Here is a 15,080-nt window from a genome sequence, read left to right as displayed (position 1 = left end):
CATCGGAATGAGGCGATTTAAAAGACATTCTAAAAAACAAGAAGTTAAAGTTAGTATATATTAACACATTATGCCAACTTTAAACCGCTGACCCCGTTCCTGCAGGTGGTCCCATGTCTCCGCAACCGATTAACGACAGTGTCAGAAATGATCCAGGTGGGTTGGTTCGCCCACCGTGGTAGATACTTTCGTCACCTAGTAGGTGGCCCCTATCACTCAGTTAAGTGAGCTGCGTTCGACAACTGTACAGATGGTGTCGATAGCCTTTCAAACAGAGACGTAAGTTGCTTACAAAACAAGACAAAACCATTCCCCCCTCATCTCCCCCACCTTTTAACTAACTCTGTACATCGAGATAGCAAAGACCGCCAAGTAGATAAAAAGAAAAAAGAAACTGGTGTATATTTTCTTTGGAACTGAAGACGAACAGCAAGTTGCCAGCAGTAATGGTCGAAAGCGGAGTGGGAAGTTAAAAGGTTCGTGAAAACAGTAGGATGTTTACGCTCTACTACAAGACACAGCTTTAGGTTTTACAGTTTCCCTTGTAGCCGAAATTATGAGTAGCAGGGCAGAACAAAGACCGCACTGTTTGCTAATTACTGAGATATTCAAGGTAACATGAAATCTAACAGCCTATAAAATTTGTTGCTATTTGATGCATCTTATATACAGTAAAGTGGTTCTTAAAGTGTGGTGTGCCGGCTGATCAAAAATGAGTTTTTTTTTCTTCGCTGTGAAAAGCGGAAATGGCTATTGTAGATAGTATTTAGTCTTTGCTTGCCGAAGTGGTTCAGTAACCGAAAATGTTTCAGAAACACAGATACTTTTAGTGACAAGAAAAAGACTTCCTATATGTCTCTGAAAATATGGAAAATTGCTGTATGGAGAAGTACTAAATGTAACAATTATGAGTGTTTAACAAATCATATAAAAACAAATTTTAAACTTGAGCTTCGTCTGTGCGCCCTTATAGTGGAATGAATTCCTACGTTGCAGGAGGGCGCTGTGCTCAATTGAGAAATAGCTGTAAACTGAGATTTGCATATTTCGAATGTTCAACTAAAATTCATCAATACATCTTTATTCCTTAAATATTTTTGGGGAAACTTATTCGAACTTTATTGAAGTATTTCCAGTATATTCTATTTGAATAGATTATTGAACTTTGATCATTGAAATTTTGCAACTCAAATTATTACTTTTTTACATTTACAGCATTTTCTCTGTCATTTTATGATCGGTTATACAAAAAACCCTGGTCTATGTGCTTCTATTGAGAACACAAAGACGTAAGCCAGACATCATGCAGGTTGCTTGTTATTTAGAGAATCTTGCCTACTTTAATGGCATTTATTTACAGTTTCATATTTTCTACACATTTCAGCTTTTAAGTGAATTATTCGTATAGAAATAAAACTGAATTTTGTAACGTATTAAACACATTTGGAAAGATAAAGTGTATTTTTTACTGAATTAAAATAGCATTTTGCATATTCAATACTGGACAGGTTTAAGAAAAAAATAAGAAACCACATTTTAATAACTGTCATCGAGCTGGTATTTAAAAGTAAAATAGCTATTTATATAGCTATTTTACTTTTATGTTATTCTAGTTGGGATTAAACATATTTGGATCCAGTGGATCACAATATGTCATGAGCATTCTGTCGTAACGAACAGTGCGTTCATGTTACATATTGCATTACGAAGGTCAGGATTAAAATGTATCAGCACCGCAAACAAAAGAATAGAGAGAGCGCTTATGATCCATCAATTTTTCATAGTCAAGAAGATGGCGCCATGCAGCTTTTATAGTTCAATTAAAATGAGAAGTTATTTCATTGCTCCATATATCTGCCTATTAACTGAGAGAAATTGTCAAAAATTTCTTTCAGTTAATATTAATCGAATTTTCTTGATATGTTTTAAAAGCGATTTCCTTCGAGTCAACTTATCTGTTATCTCTAAGGGCTACATTATTTTCTATTGTTTTTAAAATGATTCTTTTGAACCAATAAGACAGCTGAAAACGCATTCTGAATTTTTAGTTGGTTTGAGAGAGAGAGATTTTTTTTTTTTTACATTCCCAAGGTTCGAAACGACTCGAAATTTAAAAAAAATATAAAAGAAAAGAAACTTAACAGGTAATCAGAAAGATCATCACTTTCCTTTCTTCAAAAATCGACCTCGAACAGAGAGGCAACTAATAGAGACAGCCAACTAAAATTTATCTTCAACATTTATGAAGGGAGGGGGCCATTTAGTCTCTTGTGATTCTTTGGTCTCTTTACCTGTTCTGACTTATGTTCCCATTCCCTCCAAGGGTATATGTCATACCTTCCTGTTTCACTACAGTCTAAATGTAGCTGTTCGCATAACTGCCGGGGAGGGTGGTCGTGGGAGCATCATTCATACTGTGATTTATCGTAGTGAGGATAAGCTGTCTTCTAGCTGCAACCGACCGCAGATTTAATAGAAGAGAGCTAAGTGTTAACATGCTGGGGACTGGCAGGGGGTTGTGCGGGGAAGAGACTGAATGGTATTCAGGTAGCCGTGTTCTGAACACTAAATTCCTTGTTTGACCCCATGGGTAACAAAGACAACAATAATGATATCGGCTCTTTCGGAATCGGCACTTCCATTTTGCTCTGAGAGTCCGGAGGCTTTTTCCTGAAAATAAAAAAAAGAAAAAAAAAAGCCTTCAATTCCCTGGAGAAAAACAGTTTCTTGCAGTACAAAATTAGGCCACACACAAGGAAACGCAAGTAACCGAAATAGCTATTGGAGGAAGTAATTAATGCGGTTAACAAGATAATCGATATGACTTATCTGTGTGGCAGTTTCTGCGATTCGGTTTCCTAAAGAATCCATTAAATATTTAAACTTGAATATCTGCCGAGTGAAAGCGTTCCAGCTCGAATCCGTTGATGACATAGAAAATCGTTTAAGGTATTTTCCGTCATCTCCGATGCTAAGTCGATTCAGTATCGTCCCCTCTTTCTAAAGGCTATGCCAGCTAAACAAACAAATCGGCCTTTAGAACGTCAACAACTTATTGAGACCATACACCCAAACAACACCATTCAATGTGCCTTGTGGCTAATCTGAAAAACAACACAATTCAAGTCTTATCGATATTAGAGCTCAAGTATAAAAGAATCCATTTTATGTTTACAGATAGTCTTTTTTTTTTTTTTTTTTTTCTGAAGTAATGTTTATTGATACCGAGCGAATTTGAATTTTAATGTATTAATAGACAACATTAAAAGATACATTTCTCCTCTATTTTAAAATACTGGGTATGCACCGGGTATAGACCTACAAAATAAAATATTGACGGTATTTATTTAAACATGTGAGCATCACTACAACTGCAGTCTCTTCAAATTGGGTGAACTCTGAACGCGCTGAGAAAATCAAATCATTTTCTCTTCCCACATAACTGCAGAAAGCAGACAGGTACAGACGAACTTGCATAACAAAGTGAGCCACATTTGCTTTTTGTTATATCCATAGGGATACTGATTTGCAGAGACAACTCAAATACAATATTTAATATGGCTTATCTGTGTCTCATGACGTTCAAATAATTATATAGTCCTTTTTAGTGGCGCCTTCGTAGCCAGGTGGGCAGGAGCAGCAGTGCGTAGCACACGCTTCTTGATTAGACTGGGGTTCGAGCCCGGGCCCACCAAATATGGAGGATGCGGAAAGGTCAGGGAATGACCACCGCATATCCCCGGAGCAATATGGCCTTAGTTGCTAATGTTCCTAATAACAAACATCCTTTTTAGTGACCGGAAAGGTATAAATGATAAGAGAATTCCCTCGCCCTTTTGGCTGATGCAGAAAAGTTTAGATTCCTTGCATCATTTAGCCATCATAGTACTAAATACACTGGGGTTTACGAGTCAAACTTTATTTTAAATTTGAGTTTTACAGAAACCCTAGACTTAGCAGGCTCTACCTATCAGTTGTTGGGGCTGGGTGGTAGACTCTGAGAAAGACGTGAAAATTATACTAGAATGTAAGAATATTAGATTGGTTTGCAAGTTGGAAAAACGAAAAAAAAAAAAAAAAAGAAAGAAACCTAAGAAAGTTGATCCTAAACTGATAATTGATGATTAAGTCCGAGGTGCGGGAAGAAGATCTTGAAGAGAGGTATAATAAAAAGGTAGTTCATGTGGGCATGTAAGAGTAATGTCAGTAAGGAAAGGAAAAGATAATAGAAACAGTTCGGTTAAGTGACAGGATTGCTGAGAAAGAATATATATAATGACTGTGGAATGTTCCCATTGTATGGCATATAGGCATGGAGCAAGAAATTGTAAAGGTAAGCAAAAAAGCGTTTTTTGTGCTGGTGACCACCGATATCAAGGTTGTATGAATAAGAATAAACAGATTTATGCAGTTAAATGCACAAAGGAATAAATAGGCACCAGCACAAGTGTTGAAAATGATACTGAAACAAGAAAATGAGATGGGTATAGTATTATTGCAGGAGCCATATGTTCTTAATAGTTTGGTGAGAGGCTGCCATTTTATTTATTTATTTCGCATGGCAAAATGAGGATACATTTGTAGCAGACAATATTAAAAAAATATAAATAAATTACAATAAGCCTAAAAACAATATTTACAGAGTAAATTGTAGATAACATTTTGGTAAATTAAAATGTAATGTCCAGTTTATTCAGCCAATTAATAGCGTCGTCAGTAGCACTGTGTAAATCTTGGATGGGTCCTTCAAATCTCCTCTTTGAGCACTCCGTGACGACATGCTGGATAGTCTGAGTCACACTGTCACAGTATGGGTTTTCAGTTTTTCCCCACTTGTGCAACCAGAACTTGCATCTTCTGTGACTTGTTCGAATTCTATTCAGGGATGTCCATTCCTTTCTTGGTAAGTTGAAACCAGGTACAGCTCTGCATGGATCATTGACTAAACCCAGGTGGTCGGGGTTTGAAGTGGCCCATTCTTCGCGCCAAGTCTGATCAGCATTAAAATGTGATTTAATAAGTTTCTCACCTAGCTTCTATGGAGGGTTCCTGGATTTCAATCTCTCCGGCTTCTGGGGCTTGCAGTCCTGATGTATGGGCAATTGAGGATTTCTGTGACATTTTTGTCATTCTTTCAGCAAAGCTGTTTCTCTTCTTATATGAGGGGGATGGATGTTAGATAATACTGGTAACCATTTTAAAGATGTCAATTTAATGGTGCCTAATATTATCCTCATTGTGTCATTCAGTTGGGTGTCAACTTTTACAATGTGTGCGCTGTTAAGCCATACGGGACAGCAATATTCTGCAACTGGGTAGACTAGGGCAAGGGCTGATGTTCGTAGCACCGTTGCGTTTGCTCCCCAGTCTGTTTCACTGAGTCTGTGCAAGATGTTATTCCTAGTTTTTATCTTTGCTGCAATATTACAAAGGTGTTGTTTGTACGTCAGTGTCCGGTCCATTGTGATTCCCAGATATTTTGGGCAGGGGTTATATTTCAGTCGTTGGCCTTTATATTCCACTTGAGGCATATAATTAGCCCTTTGATTATCCAGATGAAAGCAGCTAACTTCGGTTTTATTTAAGAGGCTGCCATTATCATTAGGAACAAAGATCGGTGCTACTGTTTTATCTGCTCTTTCCACCTCACATGTGGTGAGGTAATACCTTGGATTGAGAAGTGTGTATTGTTTCTGTTTACCCACCAATGCAATGAACCGATTGATGGATATTAATATGATGTGGAGAGGATCGTTCAGACCTTAGATTGTGAAAGTTAATCATTGCTATGGATTCTTGTTCTCCGTTATGAAGTAGTAGTGATTTGAATGAAAAAATTGAAAAGATGAGAAAGTGATTTTGGTCACCTGAATTACAAGCCATAAATAAAAATGAAACTGAGCTGCATATAATAATATACATGGAGAGTGAAATATTGATCTGACTATTGCGAGTACTAATATTCTGAGTTATGTGAAGAATTGGTGTGTGCATGGAAAGGAGACAATTTCAGATCATAGAAGTATCACTTTTGATTTTAACTGTGTTCAAAATGAAATTTCATTATATGACTGAAAAGTATTCTTTGAAGTTTGTGTCATGGAGTGATTTGATAGTAAAATTGTTGTGGTTTGAAGAAGAAGATCAAGAGTTGAATTTGTGTGTACAAAGTAGAGAAAATGTAGAGTGTGTATAAAAAAGGCGGTATAAAAGTACAGCGCCTTGGTGGGAAAATGATTTAGATAAAAGAAAAAGGTCAGAGCGATCACACAAGAGCTCTAACATCGAAGAGTAAATGGATCTAATAGAGACAGGTTTTAAAGGAGTTTTATAAGAAAAATAGGGGTGAATATCTCAAGAAAATTTCAAGAAGCAAGTTTGCTTACTGGAAACATTTGATGGAGGTAAAAGGTAGAATTAGGCCGTGGAACGTTGGCTATAAAATAGTGGTAGACAAAATTAAATTATATGATAAATTGAAGTTCTATTCGGTTCTGAATGAGCAGGATAGAAATACTAAAGAATGGGAGAATACTGTAATTCTATTTTGAATAAATTAATATCGGGGGATGATGTTGAAGTCCAAGATTTAAGGCAAAGAAAAATTAGGTAATTCAAAGATGCTTATGTTCCTGAGGTTAAGGTGTGAGCAGGATGAAATTGGGAAAGGCCCCTAAGGTTGACTTTGTTGAGTCAGCAGTGGCTAAGCGATTTTTTCATGTAAGATCCAAGAGGTTGTTGGGTCTGTTTAACAGCTGTTTGAAGGAAGATTATTAAAGTCTTTTCCTAAGGACTAGAAAAGGGTTGTTATAAAAATTTTGTTAAAAAATTGGTTCATGAAGTGCCTTCTTATAGATCAATTGAATTGTTACTAGTCTTAGGGAAATTATATGAGGAACTGGTTTGTCTAAAGGTTAAACCTATATTATGCGCAGCTGGTTTGGCTTTGCAGAGACAGTTCAGTTTTAGGTTAGGACAGAGCACCGAAGAGGTAATGCTAAATGTAATGAAATATATAAATAGGTCCAGTTCTTGGTAAGTGCTTTTCTCTTTATGAAATACAGTTTGAATTCCGTGACCATGCATAATAAAAACTTTTGAATTTTTAAATTATTTTTGGAGTTCTAAAGATCTTTAAATGAGAGAAGTAAATGTGTGCGTTGAGCGTATGAGTTCTTTGCTCTGGAAGCTGATTGATGTAATGAGCTTCCAAATGAAATGGTAACGTACCTGCGATATCGTTCAGTAGATTTGTCATAGCCGAAAAGCAACAAAAATTTTGAAGCTTCACGCAACGCATTCGGAAAGTACCGAGTTTAATCCAGTCCCAAACACCAAATCAACGGATGCATGCAGATGTTAGCACTTCTTTTACGTCTGTCTAACTGTGATGCAAGTTCGAATATATTTTCGCGCAAATTATAGTTCAGTTCTGAGAAAATGGCTGCCGAATGCACAAGCGTTTTGCGTAGTTAACACGGTCTACATTCAAAAACAAGCGGCCCACTAAATTTTGTTTTCTGTAGACAGACAGATGCTGAAAATTATACCACGTGATTGAGGAGCCATTTAAGAAACATTCTCAATCAGAAGCAGAAGTCTTCAGGTGGCAAAAAACGGCTTTAAGAAGCAAATGGAAATCACTGAAATGGACCATTCTCTGGGGGAACATTCTGCACAAAACACAGAAGAAAATAAACTGAAAATAGACTGACTGATTACGCAACATCTTCAATTAACTATTAATCAGATTGTAGACAAACTGAATATGCAATTGGTAGCTGATCGAATTATACCCGTAATTGAGGCTACAGAAAGATTACAACGAAATGGGTTCCTTGTTCTTCCAAATCAAAGAAAAGCGAGAGATTACAAATAGTGCTTGAAATGCTGTACGATGTTTTTACATACTGGTGACGTAGTAAATATTGGTTTCGTTACTATGATTAAGAGCCTAAGCAAGGAAAGTGTCCATGGGTTGTGTTTTAGTGCCAAAGCAACATAGGCCAAGAGGCGTGAGTGTATTTTGTCTGCAAACTAAATATATTTGTTGTCGGTCGATTGTGCTTGCTTGATGAAAATCCCGAGTTTTCAGGAGATAAAACCATGCAACCTCAACAGGGGACGACTAACTCGTTCATGTTGCGCAAAAAAAAAAAAAAAAAAAAAAAGGCGGTAAAAATTTCTCGAATCATTGATGGTATTTGAACCCAGACCTTTTCCACCCGGTGCGGCAGGAGCGATTATAACTACTATGCTACCAGCAAGGCCATAGTGTCTTTGGAAACACACAGGTATCCTCTCACACTCTCAAAGAAAGCAAAGATTTGAACGGCTGGGAAAATTATGATAGATATGGTTTTTTTTTTTTTTTTTTTGATAAAAAGAGTCTTATCTACAGTCACTATGTGGCCAAAATGCACATGTAACTGGATAGTAGTAGTATGCTGATAATGTAAAAGTTATCGTAAGAGGATATCTACGAAAGAAAAAAATTCATGCTGAAACAGGACGGGCTGTGAGTGCAACATGATAACATCCCAGCCCAGTCCTTGCAAATTGCGAAAGTTATGATTGAAGAAATGGACAATGAATTGTTGCACTATCCACCGTAATCCACCTTATTCACCAGAGTCAGCTCCGTCTTACTTTTGTTTCAAGTGATCGAAAAACATCTCCACAGACATCGCGTCCTAGGTTTAATTCTCAACTTAACAACAGTTATGGGTATTCTCAAAAGCTCTCTGAATCCTTCGAATCGGTATTTGTAAAGTGGACTCAAGTTGGGAACGAAAGCTTGTAAAGGTAAGTTTCTGATTACGTAAGTAGTACATACAATGTAAGACGATAAGTCTGCTTTCAGACATAAATGTATCCTAAATAAATTGCATAATTGACAGGAAGAGAATTTTCAGAAATGAAAAACGCCGAAAAACCAGCGAGACGACATGTTTCCTTTACTGGACTACAGTACTCAAACATGAGACATGCCGTCTCGCTGGTTTTCTGAAGTTTTCCACTCCTTAAAATTCTTTTCCAGCCAGTTGATGTAAATTTACGCTAGTGCTATTCACTAATTAGACAGACTCTATTGTCAATAAAACCGCTTTGACGCGTAATTTCATTGTCGAAATTGTCACTTTTGTTATGCAATATTATGAATAGAGAATTTTTCTTAGGTTACGTTAGGTAAATTTACAAAATCGATTTACAGGGAAGAAACATAAACATCGTTATTAAGCTGTTGATTCGCAAGAACGGTTCCTATTTCTTCGACAGGAATTAATTTCGCAATATTTCCCCAATGTAACTCCACTATAATATATATGACACTAAAATATATATTTGGTTATTTAAGGTTAGGAAAATGTCTCCGAATTGTCTTTGCATACTTTGTCAACACGCACCAGAAAGTTCTCCCATATTTCTGTGACGAAGTAAATTCTATATATACCCAGACATGTATCTTGTGTTTTATATGTGTAAATTAGTCCAATTTATGAAATCTAACGTAACTCAAATGGGCGGGGGACACACACATAAATAAATTTCCTTTTGTACTCTGTAAGAACACTGCATCTTACAACTTCATTGTAATTATCATTCTGCAAAAGATTTTTTAAAAATTTTCCACGGTTATTATAATTTGTCTATTAATACCTGAGGGTAAACGATATAACCACAGACGATGGTTCGAAAATGTTAATTTGAAGCTTTCCTAACTGATTCTTTTTCATGTATGTGTCATGATACTACAGTTATTAGTTAATCTAAAATACTGGGATAAAAACACAATGAAAATTATATTATTCATATTTTATTTGCTAAATGCAAATGATACAGTTTGTAGCTTGGAACAGAAAATAAAGTTGGCATCAATTTCTCTCAAAAAAAAAAACTTTTTATCGGGGTTGATGGGGAAAGACGGTCTTTCCGGTCTAGTCGCGTGCAACTGTGCCATCAGAAATGTATATTCTACATTACCGTAGGCTTAAACTGCTTTTTATATGTAATTTCATATGTTAATTACCTATAATTCTGTTAAACTCCCTTCTTGTTATCGTCGTCCGTCTTCAAACATGCAGCCAATAACCCTTACACTACAAAACATTCGCGACAACCAGGCCTACCAAATAAATTATCAGCATTTTTTTTATATTGAAATCGTAAAACAAAATAGCGCTCTGCCTTCACCACATTTAATATACAACTTCCTTCCCCCGTACCCTCATAAACCTACCGTCAAAGAGGCACAGGGAGGTTAATAACCAGAAAGCGGTCCTGATGAGTCGGTGACAAAGTGATTTCGGCCGTTCCCAGTGCCTGACTGGCCAACAAAGAGCTGAGTGACAGCCGTAATTTCCCTGGAAGACATTGCGTCCGCCACATTTTGACATCTGTTATGACCCCGATTCTCCCTTACCTTCAGGGACCATGTTTCCACTGCCAGGGTTCTTTTACCTCCTAATGTGCTACTCTGTGTTTTATTGCCTACCCAACCGTACCTTCGTCGCCACTCTATTCATATGGCGCCACCTTTGTCGACACCCGGGGTTAGGTGGACGGATCCTCTATTAGTTGCTTGCCGAGCACATTAGGATGTGTTTGGAATAATAGAATCACCGTGCATCGGATCGCCACAGAGTAGCTAAGCGAGTCGCCAAAGAATACCCAATCCACGGCTAATTTAGTTTAATGCAGAGCCGACCTATGGATCCAAGTCCTTTTCCAGCATCGCTCAATCAAGACCCCTTTTTAGATTACACCAACCATGTAAATAAGCCCATGCTATTCATAACCAATTAAAAGTCTACCTTAGCATACAAAACAACACTTGTCCATTGTTACGACACCGTTTTACATCCAGTTCCGCGTGCTTCCTTTTCAATACGCGCGTGTAGGTTTCACTGGTGGAATGGTATCTTTCACTTGTATGTAAAATTAGTTGTTATGGAATTTTGTATTCTTGATAACCTATTGGCTATTTAACTTGTTTGTTGCACGTGTAGAGTTGTAATTGTTATGTAACTCTCTTCTTCTTTGCGTGTACTGTCTCACTAACGACTATGTATACATTTTTAACTGCAGGAAGCCGAGAAGCGGCCTACACGTATGCCATCAACTCTGCAGGTGTCACATATGCCGTCACTCAGGCCTGTAGCCGTGGGAATCTTAGTCAGTGTGGCTGCGACAAGACAAAGGATGGAATCTACGTTCCAGGAGGGTGGAAATGGGGCGGGTGTAGCGCTGACGTACGCTATGGCATGAAGCTGGGACGCAAGTTTGTTGACGCTAGAGAAATTGAGGGCGATGAAAGATCACTAATGAACCTCCATAACAACAGAGCTGGAAGAAAGGTAGGTAACTGAAAACGTCATGAAACACGTATAGAATAAGTGCAGCAATTACAAAGCAATCATCATGGTTTCTCATCAATCTATCGTATACTGAAGTTTTACACACCAAGCGTGATAGGCCAGGCTGGGCGTTCTTCAATTTATGACATAAATGTTTCGGAAACACCGAAATAGAAATCAATGCACTTTAAAAATTTAAGAATGAAAACAGCGCAGTGATTATGATGAGAATAGTGCAGTGATTATCAACTGTCGTATATATTAGCATATACAAGGCAGACAACTTTTTAAAATTTAATGATGAGAATAGTGCGGTGATTATGACACATGCCTATGGCAGAAGACAAAATTCGGCGTTCACTGTTTTGTTAAAGCAGAATACTGTTGAATGTAAGGATCTTCACAAAAATGCACCTTTATACAGGGGTGTGCTGGCAATTTTTTAACGTTGCGCTCATTGGAGAAGAATTTCAGCTGGGAACATCTCTAATTAAAATAGTCTCCTAAATTTTCTCAACTACTTTTTTAACAATGGGCTCGTGCGAGCCCGTCTCCCAGCACATCCCTGACTTTATATTCAAAGATATTTAAGGCATTACCAGTAACTCCTTATTTATTTCGTATTTCATATTTTTACCATTAATATTATTTTAAAGGCAATGATCAGCTGCCAATAAATAAGCGATTATCAAATAAATTTTTCAACCAAGGGATATATATAAATGTCCACTCTCTCTTGACCCATTGATATTACCCCTGTATATCAAGGTTTCCCGTAAAACGACACAGTTCCGCGAGGAAATATCAAGAGAAAATTAATTATGATTCTAATTAGGTTATAATCTTAGGTGTTCAGGCAGGACCTCCTTGATTTACAATTTGTGGTAGCTTTGGAAATGTTTCTTCTCCAGTTGAATTATTAATTATTTTGTGAATGGTCTTTTTTTTTTTTTTTTTTGTCCCTGCTTCGGTAAAATAAGCATAAATAGGCGTTTATGGGCGTTCCCTTAATCTGATATGAGATTTGAAATTTTGTCTGAAGCTTGTAGTTAGATAATTAAGGCGACCTTGTGCTGAAAGAATTTTGTTATACGCATTTCTGACATACTGAAATTGTAAAGTTCTCATAGAACTCTGTAGTTTAAACCGGAAGATGATTATTGAATCCAGCTCATTAAATAGGTATTATTTCTGTTGTACCGTTTTTTAACAGTGCAACAGAAGATAATGGACAGAGATGAAAATAAAGAACAGAGAAAATATTGAAACATACAGAAAATATCAGCATTTGAAATTATTTAATCTTATGGTAGGATAGTTTTCGTAATTAAGCATAATTGAAATTGATTTAAAATTTCAATTAAATACTGTATTAATTTATTTGTAATTTCTGTTGCCTTATTCAAGGAAGTTAAAAAACCGAAATTTCTGTAACATTAAAAAAAATAATTCTACGAGTTAAGTGCTTAATTGCTATGTGCACAGATTTTTCTTGCAGTAATTTACTTACTAAGTTTACTTTTGATAAAAGATCATCCCATATGATTAGACTATGTACAAATTCAATGGAAAACAACTGTTCATGTATGGAATTTATTTCAGACTTAACTTTAGTATCAGAAACTGTTTCAAGAATTTCTTTTGGTGCTTCTATAAATTTTGGTACAGTATTTGAAAACGTATTGCTTTCACGCTGTCTACTCTACATTCCCATCTTGTATCAGACAAAGGTTTTGGTGTTAAATCCCTTTTATATGTTTTTGTGATATATGCCAGCGTGATGTCGATGCAGTAAATATAGAGTAATTTTTTTTTACAAAATGCCAAAGGAAGTAACTGCTATTATTGACGAGTTTGCTATATCCCCAAGCAATAAATTGATGTAATTACATGCAGCATAAGGATTTTCTTTGGGATTTTCTTTTGAAATACTGTATACGCCTGGACACCGAGATAAGCACCCTTCATGTTAGCACCATTGTCGTAGCCTGGCCCTCGACAACTGGACAATTCTATTCCTAATTCATCCAAAAGTGGATGAATTAGGAATAGAATCGAAAAACTTCCCGATTTTTAATTTCCCTCCATTTGAAACCAAGTATACATGCTTTCTAAATGCTTACGAGCACGTTCATGCACTTTTGGTTTAAATGTGCCCAGTCAGAAAATCGTTTACCGCATAAAAGAATGTCAGAGTTTGAAAATAATTTGCAAGGAAAACACCAGACGTTATTGGAACTTCTTGAATATATCAGCCATCTTCTAATTTGTTTATCACCATTTGCCTGTGATAATATTGTGTTGAAAAGGACATTTTCTTCTGATCAGTAGGAAAGTGACCAGTCTTCACTTGTACTGGACCACGCGCAACTATTAATGTTCTTATCTCAGCATTTAAATATTTAGGCCATGTAGCTCGATCCTCAATATTGAAATCAGCACTTTTGTTTATTTTCTTCGAGACCGAAGAGGTTCCTTTTCCATCTGCAGCAGATGCCTTCTCAATCGGTGGATAAATTAATAAATTTTCATAATCCTCCTGCTCTTTATTCGTTTCCATGATGTTTTTTTTTCATTGGAATCCTCATTGCTTTTATTGGATTCACAGAAAACCTTTTTTATCTTCCTTCTCTGATAACTCTGTTTTATTCGAATTTGAAGAAGTGGCGGTAGGATCGATATCACAATATTCAGTGGAATATTGTCAATAACACCCTCAAAGTCTATAAAAATGCCTAGTATATTTAAAAAGAGAATCTTGTCGTCTTACAGTCTGCTCTTTACGCAATTTTCTTTTTAGTTTTTCATTTCCACAGTTCTATTCTTTACTTCCCTTGTCAGTTCCCATACTTCAACAAACTATTTCTTTTTTCATATTTCTTCTTTTCCATTCTCTTGGAACTTGTCCCAAGTTGATGAGCGTGATGCTAGTTTGGGGGATGAGACGCGGTGACTTGATGTTTCCGCTTCTCATCCACTAAGAGCCAGGCACCAGTCCCACACAAGAGAACACACACTCTACACTTACACAACAACATGTTACATAAAAATGGCCGGCATTGGCTTTTGCCTCACCACAAGATGTTTAACAGCAGCTAATGGGGGAAACGCCGGGGTCCGCCGATCAACACATGAATACTTGAAATTCTTGTTTCGATCTCGCTTGTCACGATTTGTCCTCAATCAAATTTTACTGAAAATATTGATATTTATTTAGTATTCTTAATATACGTACATACGGGGTAAAGAATTTAAAAATATATATTAATAATAATAATAAAACATTATAAAAAAGTGTAGAATTTGCTTATTGTGCGGACGTGCATCACAGTATTTTTTAAGGAAAGGTCCTGAGTGCGGTCGCAACCATCGCACTCACTTCAAGCCGGCCCTTACTGGAAGTCGAGTTGTTACATGAGGATGGATATGGTAAGGACAACAGGAGGTTATGCATGTATGCTAACGTGCATATAAAGAGAATCCAAAAACAGAACCATGGAGACGGCCTTATATGTTCTTTCCAATTCTGTTATAAGGGGTGTGGAACCAAAATCTTCCTTTCAGAGAAATAATCTCGCAAAATAGAAAATTTGTTTGCAGCAGTTTTAAGACACTTTTCCACTGAATATTGTCAATAACACCCTCAAAGTCTATAAAAATGCCTAGTATTTTGCCGTGGAAGTGTGAACAATACTGAGTCGTTTTACAATGGCATGGTAATAC

The 15,080-nt window shown here is 36.7% G+C and overlaps 1 protein-coding gene across 1 annotated transcript in view; it reads left to right on the top strand.

The window, feature by feature from the left end:
* Wnt2 (Wnt oncogene analog 2) overlaps positions 1-15,080 on the top strand; it is a 133,995-nt gene that overhangs the window by 80,387 nt on the left and 38,528 nt on the right. The window contains exon 3 of the mRNA XM_090371564.1: positions 11,089-11,357. Within this exon, the coding sequence (XP_090227690.1) occupies positions 11,089-11,357 (269 nt within the window). The remainder of the gene's footprint in view (positions 1-11,088; positions 11,358-15,080) is intronic.

This window comes from Mastigoproctus giganteus, chromosome 4 (genome assembly GCF_048544385.1).
Source record: "Mastigoproctus giganteus isolate SK-2022 chromosome 4, ASM4854438v1, whole genome shotgun sequence".
In the NCBI taxonomy this organism is placed as follows: Eukaryota; Metazoa; Arthropoda; class Arachnida; order Uropygi; family Thelyphonidae; genus Mastigoproctus; species Mastigoproctus giganteus.
This window is presented reverse-complemented; position numbering and strand designations above follow the sequence as displayed.